This window comes from Rhynchophorus ferrugineus, unplaced genomic scaffold (genome assembly GCF_030347505.1).
Source record: "Rhynchophorus ferrugineus isolate W39M unplaced genomic scaffold, kcgeb_rfMv2 rfM3, whole genome shotgun sequence".
Lineage (NCBI taxonomy): Eukaryota > Metazoa > Arthropoda > Insecta > Coleoptera > Curculionidae > Rhynchophorus > Rhynchophorus ferrugineus.
This window is the reverse complement of record NW_027472582.1, coordinates 50,417,682-50,439,697: the sequence shown is the minus strand read 5'-3', so window position 1 is coordinate 50,439,697 and position 22,016 is coordinate 50,417,682. Positions and strand designations below refer to the sequence as shown.

The following is a 22,016-nucleotide window of genomic DNA, read 5'->3' as shown; positions in this document are numbered from 1 at the left end:
TTTTCATCAGAAATCATGCAAGTTATATTTCAGAATTGCGGGAAGTCTTTTCAATAAGCAGGTCGTTATTAATTTTAATCAATCACGGAATAAATGCTATAACATAATTAAAAACATTTTGATGTTAATATTAACTAATATATATTTTATACGAAGTTTTATAGAGTATAAGCAATAATAATTGGAACAAAAATATATCACAAAAACGGAAAACAAAATTTATTTTTGGTTAAAGAAGATCTGACTTCTTCTTTCGTCGAAGCCGACAAACAAATCCCAATCAACAGCTCCCCATCGCTTCACAATCTAATAAAGCGGCGGTCGCTTTTTGTTGGGCGCTTTTTCAGCGGGAAACTTATATAAATATATTTTTTCGCGAAAATGTGCTCCCAATTTCATTACCAAATCTTGCGTGAACGATCCCCATTACCGCCCTTAAAATTAAAAAAGTTCGAAGACTCGTACATCAAATCGGCCAGGGAAAAAAAGAAAAAAATAACGGAAAGGACGAGAAGGTGGCGGAGACGAAGAGGAGCGTCGAAATAAAAACACGAGAGAAAAAAAGAGCGCGCGCATTGTTACCGCTACCCCGTATGATACCCCCGGTCTGACGACGGCGACGTTTCTGTTTTATTTCTGTTCTGTATGCATCGCGTCGAACACCGACGCGTATTGTTCGAGAGCGTCGCGACGGCCAGAGCTGAGCCGCGGGCATCCCCGAAGAGTCGCGCCGCAATTCCGAAGCGTCGATTGGTCAATTTACCGGAACATGTAATCGTGTTGTTTTATTCGTTTGTTTTGTTTTCTTCCGCTGCCGCTTGATGTATTTCGGTTGACGATATTTGACGAATAATATGATTTAGGAACATGTGTGAAGCAAAAGATCGAGCACGTGTCCCACTTGTTTACATTGTTTTTTCGCTTTCGTTAATAATTAAGGGTAAGAAAAAATTGTTTATCTTGTTTTTACTCCACAAAATTATTAAATTATGGGCAATTGTTTTCAGTAGTTTTGCTGTAAATAAAAATATAAAATCAATACAATGGATGCTACATAAGATATTTTACCAAATTATGAGATCAAATATATATTTTCATCAATATAAAATATTTGTTAATCGTTATATTTATATTTTTTAATAACCTGATATGAATGAATCACAATGACAATAAAAACTGAACATTATATAAATTCCATTTCCATTCACGTCGTAATTTATTATAAATTATATAATCCGTAATTAATATATCTCCGATGTATTCAACCTGGATTCTCTTAGAATGCCACTTTAAGTCTTTCTCCTCACTATCCTTGCTTCCCAGATTATCTTTTCGTGTCTCGTGTCTTCCATGCGGTGTAATCTCGCCACCAAGGAAATGTTGTTTTCCTTCTATGATTCTATTACACTTATACGTATTGTTTATATCCTGCTTTTTTCCTCCTATATATATTGCTTATCTATAACTTGAATTTAGTTATAATTTATATTATAGAATGATAGGTTATAATTCATAACCTGATCAGAATTTATTTTGATTTTGATTTTATTGCACCGCTATACTCAGATCGTAATTAAGCTACTTATACCGAATGCTGAGAATTTTGGTAAAAAAATTATTGATACATAAAGGTATTAAATGTAAAATTGCTGTTAATTTTACGAGGTAAATATCGTTCTTATCTTGCCGATCATTACATATTTATAGGTTTTATTCTTTTTATTATTTTGTAAAAATTAGAAAATAATAATCTTTGGGGGGGCACTCGACTTATTTCCTTTATTACGATATTTGAGGAATAATATGATTTTGGAACAGGTGTGAAGCAAAATATCGAGCACGTGTCCCACTTGTTTATATTATTTTTTGGCTTACATTAATAACTAAGGGTAAGAATAAATTGTTTATCTTGTTTTTTCTCCGACAAATTATTAAATTAAGGGAAATTATTAAGAGAATTTTTGCTGTAAAGGAAAATAACGTAGAAAAGTATAAAAATTACCATACAATGGATACTACACAAGATATTTTACCAAATTGTTATACCTAAAATATATTTTGATCATCAAATATTCGTTATTCATTATATTTATATATTTTTCAGTAACCTAGGTTTCTTTTATTATACCATATTTAAGTAGTGTATAAGTTAAAATGATAATTAAACTAAACATTATATAAACACCATTTTCATTCATGTTATAATTTATTATAAATTATATAATATACAATTTAAATTATCTCCTGATATATTTGCTGGGGCTTTCAACCCGCGATTTCGATTCACCAAATATATCAGTCTACAGAAATTAATACATGCATCAAACTCGAAGGACCAATTTGCTTTTAACTAGCTATTTAGCCTTAGTAAATAATAAAATATATTACTATTTTTAATTACACATATTATGCTGGATGACTCTATATTTTTGGGCACTATATTATCAGGCAAATAAATCTCATCGACCTATAACATACATCACAAATAATTAGAGCTTCTTTAAATATGAACACTCAACAATATTCATCCTGAGTTCTCACAGAATGTCTCTTCATGTTTCTCTCCACTCTATACTTGTTTCACAGATATTATTTTCTTGTATTGAGTCCTCCATGCTTTATAATCTCCCTTCCAACGAAATGTTACCTTTCTTCTATAATGATCTTCCACTGATTCAATATTGAAGTACTACATTATGTATTTACTTTCCATCCTAGCTATCCTCGTTACACCGCCGGTTCCTCTGAGGTACTTCACTTGTATTGTGTGTATTTTGCTTTCGATCCGGTTGGTTTGCATATTGCTTTGTGTAATTTCGTTTTCGTTTTGCTTGATATTTCTGTTTTTTATATATTTATTATTTTAATTTAATATTTATAGCGAAGTCCAAATTGACAGTTTTCTGATTCTGATATTCACCTCGTATTTCTGAATTCTATTAGTTTCCGTTACCCAGATATTTCACTACATTTACTAGTTTTGCATCCTCAATATTGGTATTGTTTAGTTTTTATTTATTACCATTTTGTATGCATTTACTGTCATAATTCATCGGTTTAATATTTTCTGTAGGTGATTTGGTAATTTGGTAAGTTGTCGTATATTTATATAAATTACAACTATCAAAATACTCAAATCTTAGCTGCCAAAGTCAAGTAACCTTATTTATAATTTGAAATTATATTTTGTGAAAATATACAAGAAACAAAAACAGTTTCAATTTATGATGTGTATAAATTAAATTCAATATTCACGTTTTCAATATTCATAAATTATCATGAGCTAAACTACTTATATTAGAATATTCTTTAACTACTAAAGAAAGCACTTGAATATATATTTTGACAAGTCAATGAAGAATATAATAATCTTTTGATTATCTGCAGGTAGAGGAATTGTATTAAACATAATTAAGTATAACAATTTAAAAATATTACCCTAAACAGTTATATATTAATCCACAATTTAAATAAAATAATAGGTAATAATAATATGATTAGACTTTTTTTGCTTTTGATTTCTTTTTATCTAACGGTAATCGTATTAGACATTTATAGTATTAGAACAGGTTATAATTCTGCCACTCAATAAAAGAACAGAGAATATATAAAAATAACCCGAGATTGGTAACATAAATCATAAAACACAATACATGAAATATTAGTTTGTAACATACCTTTTTTACATAATTTATAGCGCACTAGCACCACTACGGAAAATTCCCTTAATGTTACTAAATCAAACTATTAAATACATAAACATGCAGGAACCACTCGCTTTAAAATATAATTCCACTGCTGAACTATGTTTATTAAAATAAGTTTTTATCGATAACCCGGAATTGCGAACACAGAATGCTAAGAATGTTGGTAAAAAATTAGATATATATAGGTTTTAAATGCAAAATCCCTGTTAATTTTACGAGGTAAATATCGTTCTTATCGTGCGAATTATTACATATTTATGGGTTTTATTAATATTTACGTTTTATTATTATTATTTAGTTCCTATAAATTAGAAAATAATATACGATTTTTTAGTAACTTAGAATTTTCTGAGAAATAAATTTCACCTAAACGAGTGAAATATACATTTTTTAGTTTAATATTTTTTCAGTTTTAGTTTTCTTAGTGAAATATCTATTCAGTTTTATGGTTGCCTTTTATGTTTTGGGGTTAACGATTTAAAATGTCTTAATATAGAGAAATTAACTGCAGAGTAGCGAGTAATTCATCAAATAAATTCCCAATAATAAAAGCCTAATACTAGCACTATAAGATTGTCTTTGAGTACATGGAAATCAGGATTGATTAAACACTTACTATTTACGCTATTATCCTACAACATTATTAGCATATTTTTCTTACAATTTATCCTTCCAACATACAGAATTCAACTTATTTCACTCGGATTTCACTGTTAATAAAAATATTTTGCCATATTTTCGTTTCAGTTCGTTGTTGGCAGAGTAACTCTTCTGTGCACTTTTAAATAAGCGATAAACTAATTAAAGAAGCGATAAGTCAAGCTAGTGAAGCAGTAAAGCGATAGTTGCGAATTGGAATTCATGGTCATATATGTATGTTCGTAATTATAGTTGATCATAGGCAAGAACATCAGATAAATAATACCACCACAGCCAAGCCAGTAACCAGGTTATCTGGGCTAAACAAGGAACTTGGAAACTACAAGCGTGACTAAAAGTCGTACACATATTCACAAATAATATGTTTGAAAACTGAGACTTGAAAACTACTATCTCCCTAATTTGGATCCGTTAAATGATTTGAACCACATAAAAACTGGACAAAAACTTTGTGAAAATGAATTGTTGTAATGACAATTTGACTCCGCAATACTTTTCGTTATGGGATATTTTGGAGTGGCATGCTTATACAAATAATTTGTAATCACCCGAATCCTTTCGAAGAAATAGTATTAAAATCATTAGTCCAAAGCTCTTGGATCCGTACCACCATGAGCAGCCTTATTGATATTTAAACCAACATTCTCGTTGAACATCGTTTACTTTACTCAAAACCTGTGAACATTAAGTGCTTGCATGTATTCTGCAGCATTTTCTACCTCTCTGGCGATACTCTATCAAAGGAATGATCTCGGTTTGACTACTGCTAAATCACCGATTAATATTCGCACCCTTTCAGCATTTTGAAACCGTATGTTTGCATATTTCATCGATCTGACCAAGATCTAATCGAATCTACTGCGTGGGTTGTGACAGAACTTCTCTTTAGAGCTGTAACAGTATATCATTCTTATGTCCTTTCTCTTATTCATTCATTACTACTCTTTTTTGCAACATTACAGTTGTTCAATTTGCTTAATTGGCATTCGTAGATGTTTGCAGTAATATTTCAATGCGGTTTTAACTTGTGATACACTATAACTTGCAGATTCCGCAATATACACACCAAAACTTGTTGGAAACATAGTCATGACTAATCCGTTTTCGTGTGGATGTGGATGGTTCTTTTGAACTAACCATCAAATATTTAGCGCATAGAACAGTCTTAATAAATACGCTAAAAATAATCTACTTTTTTTCGTTGGTCAACAACAAAACGGCAATATTGAAACGGTTGGAAACGGGATTTTCAGTTCATTCATGTGGTGGCCAATTTTACTCCTTTTGGATATTTCCCATTCTATATTAAAATCTAGAGAGAATTGATTCATCAACCATTAAGTTGTATGAAAATCGTTTCGCAGATTGAGTAATTGAAATCGTAAATCGTAGTCGAGAATTTGAGCTTTATTTTAATCTAATGCATCTTATAATTCAATGTCCACAAAGTTTTTTGCTTGGCCAAGCTGTTATATGTCATAGGTATCAAAATCGCCACTGTTAAATATTTGAAACCAAGCAGACTATAGAGATAGGCGACATCACCACAAGGTTCTAACAATGTTTGATAGCCTTCGACAATAAATTTATTGAAATTAAAAAATAAGAGTGAATGTTGAAAATTGAGTTCTGAGATTTTCTTACTTGCCTGCTGCTCCATGTGTCATGTGAAAACCTGAAAATATATATTTTAACTGAAACCAAATTCACATTATCAAGATATTTACATGAACGAATGTGATTTAATATTTAAATAATGAATATTTGATTAAAAGAAACGATTACCCTCCTTAATTCGCAGATGTACGAATTTTGTGTTAACCTTAAGGCAACGTTTTCATTATTGAGCGTTTATGTTATCGAGCGTCTGTCAAATATAACATAACATATAAGTATTATTGATTTATTTAATTCCCTTTAACTTCAGGTCTCTGAGGAAATGCTGTACAACATATTGATATTTTATATTTTAATATAATGAAAATATGGTTAGCGGCCAATCTGAAAACCTCTTTCGGGTTTATAGCAGCAAAGGCCCTCCCATTAGGCTTAGCTTTATGTTGTTTTAAGTAAGCTAAAAGGAAAATATTTTAGGAAAAGACAGATATCAAACGGAATCAATTTAGTAGTAAAATTAGTTCTGTTTTTATCTAAACCGAATATTAATTAAAGACTCATTATACTTAATAACAGATGATTTTATATTATTTTTAAACTTCTGCATGTCTAATCTAAATTTTAATGATCAATATAAAATATAACTGTCGGAAATGATGTTTTCTTCTAAGAACCTTCCACTATAACTCTAAAACAGATGTTCACATACTATCAAATGGTAATAAATATTCTTGCTCCTTATTTACCCCGCACACCTGGTGTTTCTCTAAACATCCGACAAGCTTTAACGAATTTTACTACAATATGGTTCTTCATTGTTTTACCAATCATAAAAATGAAACTTTCATAAACTGAAACGACCAAATTCAGTTACGTGAAAATGTGAAATATGTCTGTTAACGATATATTTACTCAAACAAGGAAACTATATTAGTTTTTACTAAATGAAAAATAAAGGACAGCAAAATAAATCCCAATTTTTGTTATATTCATTTAGGCAGTTTTCATTTAACGTTTATTCAAAAAATGTTTGTTTATCGTTTTAATTAATATTTGATACTCGATATCGATACTTCGATAACAAACAAATATTTAGAAACAACTTTACTATTAGTTATAGAATCCACATGGTTTTATACAGAGGATGAACAAAATAATATGAACACTTGATATATATACAATATTTCTTTATTAATAAGGTATTCAACCAACATTTACTTTTAAACAAAAAATCGAACAGTTTTCAAAAAATAAATAAGGAACTCACTAAAAAGTAAATAATGATCAAACTTAGATATTTAACACAAAAAAAAACGTTTTAAAATAAAATATGGACATAATAATCGTTAAAATAACTAAATAAAAATACACAAAATACCTATTTAACTTATCTACTACACGTAACAGCTCAATTGAAAAGTCCCCGGCCTACCATGTTAAAACACATTTTTTTGGCAAAAATAGTTCATTCGACGAAAATTTATTCCCAGTGAGCATTATTTTGAGATATGAGAACAGAAAATAGTCGTTGGGGTCCAGATCTGGAGAATACGGTGGATGAGGAAGCAATTCGAAACCCAATTCATGGATTTTTGCCATCGTTTTCACGGTCTTGTAACACGGTGCATTGTCTTGGTGAAACAGAAACCATCGAGCATTCTTTTGAGATAGTCGCTGTTGATGATCCTTCCTTTCTCAAGGTAGTTAATGAAAATTATTCCATGCGCATCCTAAAGTACAGATGCCATAACCTAGCCAGCCGACTGGTGCGTTTACCAATGCTTTGGATCGGGTTCATCGTGTACAGTCCACTCCACTCACATGAAGTGAAAAGTGAGCTTGCGCGGCACCCACTTTGCACAGAGCTTTCTCATACCTGTAATATAAATAATCGTGAATGATAACAGTTGATCTTTATAGTGTCTGCTATTTCATTCAGTTTCAATTTACGGTCATTCAATATTATTTTTTTGATTTTTTAAATGTTTTCGTCGGTAACAACCTCTTTTTGACGTCCACTGCGTTCACCGTCTTCGGTACTTATTTCACCACGTCTAAACATAGCATACCAATCTTTGATATGATTCTTGATTTTCCTGCGGCAGTGTCCGGAACAAATTGATTGTGTATATGCCACAAAATTATATTATTATTGTTGTATTGTTTAAGCTCATAGTTACACAATAAATTACGCAGTTATTTTATTAAACACTACAGTTGATAGCCCAAGTAAAACTAACGGCCCGTATGAATAGAACTAGGAATAAAAAAAACAATAATTGAAAATAAGGAATATTTGAGGTCCTGGGGTCCGCTACCTAATCTAGGTGTTTGGAAAATTGTTCTAATCAAACAAAAAAAAAGTTGCTGCCACGTTGGTTATCGAATCCACGACCTCCGCCTGTGAACTTAACGTTTTAACGATTACAGTATTGAAATAGTTACCTCAAACGTTTCTACGACGTCCTATATGATATGGTTAGTGCTTAAAATGCAAACAATGACTTTTATACTGAACTACTTCCGATTTTTCGTAACATCAGTTCAGCAATAACATTATACACCAATATCTGATTATTTTAAATTAGACACATTTCACAATACAATAGCTTACTTTACGACACATGGCAACTAGACTGAGCAATACAAAATATACACACGTCGAATTGTTGCAACATGCAAGCAGTGTTATTACAAGCATTATACTTCTTTTTAAACTTAATTCTTTATTAAACCTGGTTTGCTAGACCTACCATCGTTGTATTGTGTGACACGATACTGTAGTTCTATTCTCTGACTTTACACTTATTTTTATTACATATTATTGCAGGCTTTCCCAGAGTTTAGTCTATTTCAGTCTGTGAGCGATTTCTTGTCCATCTAATAGCTCCAAATCCCCTAGGTTTCCAAAAAGCATTTGGCTTTGTGTTACATTCTACCCCAAGAAAGTTTATTAAGCAGTATATACTTGTAATTTCAGCGCGGTTAATGTCTTTTAAAATGATTTGTCTATTTTAATTTGACATATAAAATCTTACTTAAAAATTTGGCACTATTGTAATATGGTAGAAATATTGGAACAAATTCTAGTTTGTTTAGTTTTATATGCCAGTATTTGAATCTAACTGTTTTAGTTTCTAGATCTTGTTCTTTTAATTATATCTTACATTATATATGCTTAGCACAATTTTAATATACGCATCAATTTGTTAGTATTGCTATTATACAGTATGTATTTCTAAAATTAAAATTATAATATTTAACCTAATATTAAGAGTAACATTTCAATTTTTTGACTTCTTGTGTATTGTCAACCAGATGTATTTCTTTCACGTTGCTGTGATATAGTAACTTTAGTTCATGTCTTTTGACTTCGAGGTCATTGTGCATTCGTTCGTTGGCTATATAGCTATAAGCAATATAATAGTTCAAAGGTAGTAATCCTTGTCATAATAGTGAACTTAAATTAGCTGTAAAACTGACTGGTAATTTCTTTAATATTATGTTAAGTTGTGAATATCTTCCGACTAACCAGTATATTTCCTTGGTTAAACCTAATGTTTTGAATTTAACCCTCCATCAAAATGGATGCAGAGGTATTTCGTTAATTAGCAGAATCACGAATGAGGCAAGTTATATAATCAGGTTTTTGCTATTAATCAAACTTGACAAAAGCAAATTTGGATCTATTGCGCTATTTTCAGTCTCTACTTCCTTTGGGTGGAGTTAACGGCCACTTAATTTTTTTATTGTTGTTCTTGTGATAATATATTGTGAGCAATATAGTGACGACAAAGATATTTTACTGATCCCACACTTTGCATTAGACACCGAATTAGGACAAGGAATTTGTAATGAAAATACTATGAATTTTAAGTCACAATTTATGTCAAATGTCATATGAGACATATGTTGCAGTGGCTAATTTACAGTTTAATAAATATGTATTATAAAGTTTAAATTAAAATAACTATTTTTGACGAAATATTTTATTTTATATTAATGCTAAATTCCTTCTTAAATTGTAATACTTCTAGTACGGAACCAACAACCATCGTAGAAAATTGTAAAAGTTGTCATATTAGTTTCCTAACCTGAACAAATTAAATTTTTGGTGAATTTTGTAATACAGCTCTTCGAAATCATAACACATCGATTTGCCCTTTTTTCGCCAATTCGCCATTAATAGCCATACATTTTCCAAACTGCTGGATTTAATATACAAAGTTATATAAACTGTTACATATTTCCGGTGCATATTGGTTTTCAAAATGTTGATATTTCCATAATACAGCACTCCTGTAACTAGGTAACAGATTATCCAAATCCAAATAATATCTTTTTTATTATGGGTTATTTGATTCTGGCGAATTAGAGACCTGAGACCTTTAAAAAGATAATATTTGATGATGTAATGAAGAAACTTGTTCAAATTGTTCATCAGTCATATAGTAACAAATATTTCCTAAATACTTTATGTTCTTTATAACACATGTTGAAAATTGTTTTAAAGAGTACTTGATACATGGTATCCGCATAATATAAAATGTAGTTTTGTTCAAGTTGTACCATTTTTAGTCAGAAAAAAATAATCAATAGGTATTGATAAAAGAAGATAATTTTTCTATCAAAGTGCTAAACCATTTACAGAATGTTTAAAACTTATTAACATTAACATTATACATTAACTTATATGTTTGGATAAAATTTAATTACTTTTTTTAGATAATTTATATATAAATATATTTGTGTACTTCTTTAAATTACTTAATACAATTTTACTGTAAAATATTGAGTAATATAGGTTTTCGTTTTAAAAAGACTTTTATTGAGAAAAATTGATGCAATATATATTCAATTAGTGGTATAATATTGGTGCAGTATAATAAAATATAGTAACTAAAATATTTTCCATAAGTTTCTACCACTGTTTTTCATCTTTCTGGCAACATGGCGATGCAGTATCAAAAGGACGATGTCAGTTTGACACCGCTCTAAGAATATATCACTTTTCTTATGTTATCGACATTTCGAAAACATGTGCTAGATATGTTGCGTGGATCCGTGTAAGTAGTAATCAGGTAAGGTGCTATGCTAGGCGTGTCTGAACACCCTATTAGGGCTGCAACAGCATATCCTGTACAACGTTTACAATGTGTGTTCGAATAATATCATGCAAGAGGATGGCCTGCAACTCTCAACACTGTTACACCTTACTGGTAAAATATCTTTCAACACTATATGTTTCGGTTTGTAAAATTTTTCATTCACAGCACAGCAACAACGACAATCAAACAGCATAGGATAAACGACAGGTAGGTCATGACGGAGCTGTGTTATAAGTTTCCAAATTAACTCAATACTACTATATGGAAATATGTTATATATTTTATGTAGAGAGATGTGAAGTCGTCGAGTGTAACAGTCAAATCGCGTTTTTCAGAAATTGCTTACAATTGATATTTTGCATTCTTGATAATAATTGTCGCTATTCAAAATATCTGCAAACATATAAAAAAACAGCTATTTTCTTTATCACTACATAGTATAAAACAAAGTCGCCTTTTCTGTCCCTATATCCCTATGTGCGCTTAAATCTTTAAAACTACGCAACGGATTTTGATGCGGTTTTTTTCAATAGATAGAGTGATTCAAGAGGAAGGTTTATATGTATAATACATGCATAATATACTAAGGCAACATTGCTAATTTTAGAGGTTTCTAACGTGATGTCGTAAATTAACCTATTTTTTTAGGCTTATTTAGCAATTAGCAAAAACGCTGCCTAACCCTACGAGTTAGATCAAATTAATGTACTACAGTATTGTACACCATAAAAAGGTCTACAAAAAAGTCCGCGATGGTATATGCTTATTTTTTATGGATAACCCACATTAACCATTTTTATTGTTTACTTTTTACGTGAGAAAATGGCTTATTTACGAAGCTATTTTAAGCAATACGGCATTAATCCTTATCGAATTAAGTACCTTAAATACAGTGTGCAATTAATATAGATCAATATGGTTCCTTACAGCATGTAAATTAAACAAATATTTTCGGAGATATTACAAATTTAAAATTTGCGTTTAAAAATGTGTAATGTAATAAAAATTGTATGAATTTAGATATTCCAAAGATAGCAGGAAATCTTCATAGTAAGTATAGGGGAAGAGGAATTGTTTTACTCCAAATTTAATGCGTGCAGGCCAAGGGCAGTAATGAATGAACCAAAAATACTGGATCGATTTTAATCATGTTTTCATTGAGTGACATAGGCATATATATTTTTTGCCCGTGCAAAGTCGGAGCGGGCCGCTATGTTTTTATATACAACGTTCATATTTTTTCTGTAGTGTATTTAATTTAGTATCAGCATTGCACCCGTGCGAAGCCGGGGCGGGTCGCTAGTAATTGGTAAACTGTAAATAATGAAGCAACATTTTATGCTACATAAGCTCCATAATGTTCGTTCTAAATTTTTTAAATGTTATCATAGATGAATGAATGCACATTTTATATAATTACTGAACCCATTTAAAGACACGACAACTTATTAAATAAACTTTGCTACTTTATAATAAGGATACTACTATATATTACAAACTTGTGATAGTAAATTATAATTAATAAATGATAATATAATAAATAAATTATATGGAATTGAATAAACATATATAAAACTATATTGGTTACGTATCAGTGCACAACCATCTTATTCATTTTATGGCCATAATTGTTTATGTAAACGTAATATTAGCGTTATTTATTCCTTTAATTTATCTGGAAACATCTACATTTTGGGGGTCATCGCATTCAAATTTATTCCAGCTTCTGGTAAAAATGCAAGGGAGTTTTTTTAGATAAGCCACACTCCATAATTAAAAAGGGCTTTCACGCGCCAGATCCGAAACGTAATTTATGAACTTATTTGAATAAATAGGTTACAGATGTCAGGAGGGGCGTGAGGTAAGATCTGGGATTCGGCCGAACAACAGAATATTTTATCGTTGACGGAAATGTCCGACTGTCGATGTAAATTTTGATTTATTACGTTTACTCGCTAATTAAGTATTTCTCGCGCGAGTTTTCTCCATTAGCGTTCATTCAGAGACTAAATATAATACTACTACAAGAGCGATTATACAAATCTAATTTGAACAAATGTTTTTTCCTCCCTTTCGATTTGTTTTTTTGCTTAGTATTAGGGTTGTAACTCATTTTTTATTCGGTAGCCAAGGATATTCTCTACTAAATCAGCATGCGATTTGTCAAAACAACACTGGCAAATACAGGACTATATTTGACAGGTATATTGATAATAAAAAATAATTAAGGCAAATTTACAGTTATCGATAAAGCTTATTATAGATATTACTATTGATTATTTTTATAAAATGATTAAAATAAATAAATGCAAGGTGTCTCTATATAAAAATTAGTTTTCTTCTACTTACTGAGGGAAATTCTCCGGTCCGGTTCTTTCAAATTCACTAACTATCGGATATTTTTTAGTTTGATGATACCGATAAAACACCGGAAAACTGAAATCTGGGCGACCAAAGTTATGAAAAACCGTGGATAACATGGAACAAATGATTTAAATACGTATAAATCGATCGCAACAAAATTCAGCTGATTCAAGAAGTAGAACATTAGAAAGAAAGTAAAAAACTCGTTCTTAAATAAGGAATGGAGCGCCTTTCATTGCTCACGAATATGTTGTCTATGGGCTGCGATATTGGTATGCTTTTAACTTTTTTGGAGATAAAGCTGAGTGAATTTCATATTTGATAATATTTTAATTAATAAATTCCGAAGTTTAAAAATGAATAAAATGTTTGTCGACAGAGGGCTTGTATTATTTAATTATACTCAATAGAACATAGAATTTATAAGCAAATAGTAATAAAGGCATTCTCTTTAAAACTATCATATTAGAAATTAAGTCGATTAAGATGTAATAATCAGAAACGGATTACAATAGCTTGGGCATATTTGTCGAATGAAAAGTGAACGAATTCCTTACATATTTCTATATCGAAATCGACCGTTTATATGGAAGAGTCAGCGAAGAGCTCTCTCGTCTGTAAACATTGACCGTAATCAAACCGGTTTTGGCTGATTATTAACTATGCCGAGAATTGGTGAAGAAGATTTGGTGAAAATCTGCGACAACACTAGTAGCCTACTGGTTAAGAAGTAGACACTCTTTCAAGTGTCTGCCATGGGTTGATTCCATTAAACTCTTAAAAAAACATCTGCGATCATGCAATCAAAATTCTATTAAAATATATTGTAATGTATCGTAAAGCTTTCGTTATATTATCTATGATTTTCACATTTATTATTGATTACCTATGGCTATGTTTATACTCAGTTATATTAAAATATGTTGAAATATATGTTGATGGATGATTTCCTTGTAGGCTTTTAGAATATCTTATTGTAGATCTGCTAATCCCTGGAATATAGGATATAAGTAGTAGGATATGATATAGTTTTCCTGTTTTTTAATACCGTTAAAAATAAATTCACCCCCTAACGGGTCCTCCATAATTTGATTTCCATGACTATTAAATCCGTTATGGCCAGCCTTGCAAAATATATTCTTGTTCTGTGTTCCTATTCTTTGGTCAGGAATTCTGTCAAATGTCTGTTCAGTTTCTGTCATATTCAACTCAGTTGTTAAATGTCAGGTAAATTTATTGAAGAATTTCTCTTCAAATGTTTTAGCTGTATATAAATCTGGTATTGAACTCCTGTTGTCTTTCCTCTTAAAGATGTACCTTGGAAAAGCAAATGATCTAAACAGCCCCCAAATTTGAAACCACTCTTAAATTAATTACTAAATATTTGAATAATAAGTGATAGTGACTAGTCTATCTTCCTTTATATTCATTCGGTATTAATATGACTAAAATCAAATTTAAAGGCATATAATTTGACACGTTGTTATTTTGTTATGTTTTCCTCAAGCAATGTATTGACCTTTCTTGCGATGCATTCTTCAATCCACTTTTTATCTACTTTAAAGCTGATGTAAAGACAACAAGTGCTTAACTTTCCTTTCAGAATTGCTTATAATATATAAAATATTTATTTCGAAAGATATACCAGATATACTTACAATTTATTCTATATTATATATATATAGTACATCATCACTCACCGATTGCTCTTAAATACTTAACGAGACGGCTTTTAATAAAGGAATATGCTGAGTATAGTTTCAAAACGTACGATGAGAAGGGGAAGGCTTTTAAAGATTTATAGTTGATAGCACTACTTAATAAAAACGAAGTATAGCATTTATGTAATATCTTTTCGGTAATATTTGTAATGATTGGTTCTTTAGCATAGAAATTAAAATATAATGAAAAACACAGAATATAAATAACTCAACAAATTTTCATCAATCAAATTAAAAAAATTATTTCGCTAGGCTGTCATTATATATTTTGTAAATAATATTATGATATAGCCCCAATATAACAGGTCAATTGAAAAGGCCCCGGCCTACCATAGTAAAACCCATTTTTTGTCATAATTAGTTTTTTTATTGAACATAATTACTTTGGATTACAAGGATTATATACTGATTATAGCGATGCTCCAACTTTTCGATACCTTTTATATAGTATGATATGTCCTTTACTTCAAAATAGGCCTCAGTTTCGGCGATTACCTAATCATTGGACGAAACTTTTCTTCCCAGCGAGCATTCTTTTGAGATCTGAGAACAGGAAATAGTCGCTGGCGGCGAGATCTGGAGAACACAGTGGATGAGGAAGCAATTCGAAGCCTACCATGGATTTTTTCCATCGTATTCACTGACTTGTGACACGGGGCATTGTCTTGGTGAAGCAGTACTTTTTTTTTCTTCAAATGCGGCCGTTTTCGCCGATTTCGTCCTTCTAATGGTCCAATAACGCCACGTAATAGTCGCTGTTAATGATCCTTCCTTTCTCAAGTGAGTCAATGAAAATTATTCCATGCGCATCCCAAAATACAGACGTCGTAACCTTGCCAGCCGACTATTGTGTTTTCCCGCGCTTTGGAGCGGGTTCATCGTATGTAGTCCACTCGGATGTCAGTCATTGGACTTCGGAGTGAAATGATGGAGCCATTTTTCATCCATAATCACATATCGACGTAAAGAGTCGGGTTTATTACGCTTGATCATCTTCAAACACTGCTCCGAATCATCAACTCGTCATTGTTTTTGATCAAAAGTGAGCTCGCGCGGCAGCCACTTTGCACAGGGCTTTCTCATAACCAAATATTCCTGAATGATATGATGTACGCGTTCGGCTGATATCTTTAGAGTGTCTGCTATTTCACTCAATTTCAATTTCCGAAAATTCCGAAACTTGGCATCAAGCCAAATTTTTATCAACACGTGAAATTCCTTTTTTTCCATTTTTTCACAATAACAAAAGTTGCGTCGCTCAAAATGCTAAAATTCACAAACTAATGATTCGACAGCTGGCAAATTATACACGCATCTTTTGAGAGTTAGGGCTATCTAAAAAACATATGGATTTAATTCTAGTAGTGCCATCTATGTGTCAGGTCAGGGACTATTGAATTGAACTGTTATTATATACCCTCTATGATAACAATATTTAATTACAATGGAAGTCGTTCGATTATGTTGCACACGTGAGGACATATATTAAAATACCGTGTTTTGATATGTTCATCGAATAGAAGATGTTCCAATCATTCATAGATGATAGAGATAAAACTGGGCATCAAAAAACCAAAAGCTCATTATCATAGAAGGTAATATGAAAAATAACAATCTATATATTATCCGATGCCATAGCTGCGGGACTAACGGACTGATTGATGTAATATCCAGCTATAAATTGTAGCTAATAAGAAATATTTCATAAGTAAATATCAATATTTAAACAGCAGGTCAAAAAGACAAAGGTAATTTGAATATATACTTGTGTCAAGAAACAACCATTTTAGACTGAGTAGTTGGCCTCTAAAGTGCAGTCAGTATGGAGGATTAATATGGATCACTGTAGTTTAAGTGGACACCCATTCCAAAACACTCCAATTTTAAAAAATTAATAAGTATTTTGTGTATTTCTGTTTACAGTAAATCTTATATAGTATTTTTAAAGAAAAAAATATGAAAATGTTGCCAATAAAGATGGTTACAAAAAAGAAGCAATATTCCGACTAAATCAGCTACCATTTCTTGAAATATCCTTATATATTTATGTAAATTCAGAGAGGATTAAGACTATTTGGTGAAATAAAAAAAGGGGCGAGCAGTATGATGAAGGCGAAATATGTGAAGTTAAAGACACGAAATGTTTTGGTTTAAAGGCCGTAAAATTTTACAGCGACATATAAAATGCGATGGTAAGATCAGTTTTACGATGCGGCTTACTGAATTTTTCCTCTTCTAATAATAATGTTATAGCTATTAATGACCTAAAGACAAATCGGATTTCCATAAAATTATTTGAGTTTCAAATAAATGTTAACGATTCTCTTTAGTAGTGTTTTTATTTAACTGCAATAGTTGCGTTATTTTTATTTGAATCTCTCTCAGTTTATCCATTAAAGTAATTAAAACGCCTATACGGGAATGCAAAGAGCGTATAAAAATAAACATACAGATAGAACAATAAATTAAATATGTAATAAAAAATAAGTTGTTTCCATCAGCTGTATGTTAATAACAAAGACATATTTTTAATATTTAACTATGTTCTTCATTTAATTTATTTTTAGAGACATATATCAAGGAAGAATATTAATGATATAGAATATAAGGAATAATCAACATAGTAATATAAGACAATTATATTCTAAACATTCTCATATCACATCAGAGTTCGAAAGTAATAATAGAATAATTTTATCATGAAGTTCTTCTTTTAATTAGAGAATATTCTATATCATTCTAAATACAATATGTAACAATTCATATAAAAATTAGGGCTACACTATATTTTCTGCATAATTGCACCATGTTATTCCCTATTCGATAAGAACTGGTAAATTATTTAAATGCCGAATAGTAAAATTTCACTAAATATATGTAACATTCGAATATTAAATAAATGCCTTATTAGTATTATATTTTTATGAACTTTATTTCTAGTACATTTTAGAATCACCCATGAGCAGTAGACATAGAACTAGTTTTATTAAATTTATTATAAAAATAAATTTTGCTTCACATATATAACAATATGACCAAATAAATTTACTCACACAATTTGTGTTAATCTCTTTATGTTGTATGATAAAACATGCCAACAGGTGAATCATGACTTTGCTAATCAACTTCATTTTCTTGGAGTATGATCTACAATAATTACCTTTATACCATTTAATTTATAATAGTTTAATTAAAATACTTAAATGGATATTGGTACGGTGATTTTATTTAATATCAGAACAGATATGCTCATACATCTCTGCAATAATAATCTTTAAGTTAACAGCAACTTTCAATTAGTTTAATTTTTTGTAGTAGCCAAATGTAGCCTAACAAATGAACTAAATTTACAACCCATTTTATATGTATTTGTTGCTTTATTGATAAAAATATTTGATTATTGCGTGAACTTTTATCAGCATCTATTGGTGAACATTCTAAATATCAGTGTAAGCAACTGTGAAATAATCTACACTGCTATATAACAGTTTAACTTAGCATCATTGAGTTATAGTATATAGACGGTAATCATGGAAGGCTTAAAATTGCATTACCGACATTGCTGCATAACTTATTGGACGAGCTCTAACCTTCAAATAACTTTCAGACAGTATATAGTTGAAGAATAAACTGTTTCTATATACTTACAGCCGATAGAACAGATTGAAAAACAGTGAATGGTATACGATTTGGCTGAAAACTCCATTTCAAACCAAATCAACTTCTCAAAATCTCTGGTTGCCAGGTAAAAAAAAATTCTATAAAGTATTGTGACTGGTGATGAAATGTACATTTAATACGACAATTCCAATTACAAGAAGTTACGACGTAAAGTTTTGGTTGCTACTGAAACCAAGTGAAAATATTAGTCTGTCTGCCAACGTCAATTGTTTATTGCAAGTGAACAAAATAACCACCAATAGTGAGTAACAGAAGCAAAGTATTATGTTTGCATGAAAACCCACAACTACAGGTTGTAAAAAGTGTAAGAAAAATACTGTTACAACTAGAATAATAATCTCATAGCTATAGTTCCTAGCTACATACCTCTTTTATCTAATCATTCCTGTAATTGTTCCTGCTTTATAGTCTGCTCCAGTTAATGGAACAGAAAAAATATGAAGAATATCTGCTTCTTATTCTATGATTAACAAAAATAAAAAAGCATAGTAAAGAATGTAGAGGGGCATTTACCATATGGTACCGATTGAAAATATTAATTACTGGCTATGAAATAAACAGGAATTTTTATTTATTGCAAGTAATATTTACATACATATAAAAAGTAACATGTAAAAATCATAGTGGTGTTCATAGTACCACTCCACTTCCACCAGGCCAAACTGTCATGAAGAAATATTATTTCAGCATTACTCTTTTGTTTGTATCTTCTTCTGTGAAATGGCTCAAGTGATATTCATCTCAAGGGACCAGATATATTGGAGATATCAAGAGTTATCTTGATTTTTAACAATAATGCACTTTCTGACAAATCCGACTTTTATAAACAACTCACATTATTCTGCATTAATTTTTGTTTGCAAAATCAGTTAATAAAATATTTGTTCACATATTAATATAAGTTATTTTGAACCAATTGAAGAAGTTATAACCTAATTAAGAAAGACAATAAAAACCATTCGAGAAATTGTATTAAACAACTGTGTTTTGTGTTTTTGAAAACCGAAAAAGCATGCCTACAAATGTAAAGAAATAAATTTCAAAAAACTCTATATTATATTTTACGTATTGTAACTATACTTTTTTAAACCACAGTATTTTTAATATTGTATTAAAGGTAGAAACCAATTTACCACTTGGTAATATTTTACATATACTTAATATATTTTGGTTCATCCTATACAAGAAACTAACTTATTTCACGATAATTCTATAAAATATATTTTATTATTAAGGGAATACGTATTTCTAATAACGGTAGCTATTGACATTGGAAATAGTTCTTTCAATTGACAGTTTTAAATAAATACATATATTCCCGCTACCTATAAATCAGTTCATAGAGTATTAGTTTATAAATTAACGTCATATCCAATACCTGAACGTGTTTGGATCGAAATAGATATATTCGTTATTAAAGTAGACTCTAACGGCCATAATAAATACGCCTCAACAAAATATGTTATAAACTACATAAATAGACGTCACCTTTGACTATTTTTAACACCAAAAACAGATAGAAAACCAAACGAAAATAACTGGCGGCCCATCAACGTATATATGCCAGCGCTAAGGTCTTTGGGTTAGTTCATTTAAAGCCGCCCAATGCTAAAAAAGTCACGTTAATTGACGCTTAGTCAGAAAAAGGGTCTTATTTATATCCGTGACGGTATTAACTCCGAAATCATCCATCTAGACGGGCTGTCAATTACGAAATTTAGGCATACTCACAACTCTTTGGGATTTTCTTGTTCCATTCTCCTCCCTCCAGACGATGTTACGGACGTCTGAATACCTTTAAAACACTCGAAATATTTTTCCTGTTCCAGCAAAAGATTGCTTTTGGGTGAGTTATGGGTTTAATAGTCGGGGCCGCGTGGTTGTCGTATTTTTCTTTTATTTTCTGCTGTTCTATTTCGACCTATTTAAATTGTTGCTTGTGGTGTTGGGAGATGAAATTGGTAGGATTTTTTGTGGCCTCTAATACACCTTAAATCTTCGTTGACGCTTAAAATTTATCTGTTTAAAATGTTTGGTTTTTATAAGTATTTTTGAATAATGTTGAAAAATATCTACCCATGTAATATTTAAAAATAAATATATTTTTTTATTACTTACTACAACAATCTAGTAAATTATTACTAAATTATGAGCTATTTGGATGTATCCTAATGGTTTTACTTTCTTAGCCATCATTATCTAGAAACTGAAGAATCTCAACTCAATGTGCTTATGGAACCTGCGTTAATATGTTTGGGCATAGTTCTTGATAACATTATAGACATTTTCTATCTTCAGGTCATTATCTAGATTATCATTACGAATGTACCTTAGAGCCTCAACAATATCTCGCAACTGGTATAACCCAAGACTTGAACATAATAACTCCACTCTGGTTTCAAGACTTCTTGGTGAAGTAAAATCTTCTTATATGCTAAACAGCGCTGAATATCTACCTATTAACCAGTACATTTTTTATAATTCAGCCTGAATTCTTTACATTTTTTCTTAACCTAGAGCTTCCACCTCATTATAACATCAATGGTCATTTCCCATTCCAAGCTATTTGGTTGCATTTCTATGCGAGATTATATGTTGATTTATATATACTGGCTTGTACGTGATACAGTTGTTTTTAACTTATCGATTGAATCAGTATTGCTTTCTCCAGTGGTTAGGATTGCAATGACATCTGCAAATGTAACAACAACATTTTTGTTGAATGTAGGCAAGTTCCCAGTGTCCAGCAAATACAAGACTGCTCCCAGTATACTTCACTGTGTACACCTGCTTGTATGTTCCTCAAGTTAGAATAGACATCCGCTTATTTACTCTGAAGTATCGGTCAGTTATATATGACTCTAAAATTTTGAATATTAGCAAGGCAGAAACATGTTAATCCTATATAAATATTAGCATATTAGAATTAATTATTTAACCGCTCATGCCAAATTGTATCGAAAACTTGAATAAAATCTAAAAACATTGGAGAACAAATATTATTTTCTTCTAGTAGAAGCTGATCAATCCTGAAATGTTGTTTCCTGAAACCAAATTGATGATTTGGAATAAAATGTTTTTCCTCAATGATTGGTTTTATCTTTTCCGAGAGAAGTTTTTCAAATAGTTTAGAAAATGTTTTATCACCGATGTGATGT

The 22,016-nt window shown here is 30.7% G+C and overlaps 1 protein-coding gene across 1 annotated transcript in view; it reads left to right on the top strand.

Moving 5' to 3' along the window:
- The first annotated feature begins 722 nt into the window (after positions 1-722).
- The window catches only part of LOC143193248 (uncharacterized), a 175,725-nt gene continuing 154,431 nt past the window's right edge, over positions 723-22,016 (top strand). Inside the window, exon 1 of the mRNA XM_076399329.1 lies at positions 723-940. Coding sequence (XP_076255444.1) covers positions 868-940 — 73 coding nt within the window. The 5' untranslated portion in view covers positions 723-867. The remainder of the gene's footprint in view (positions 941-22,016) is intronic.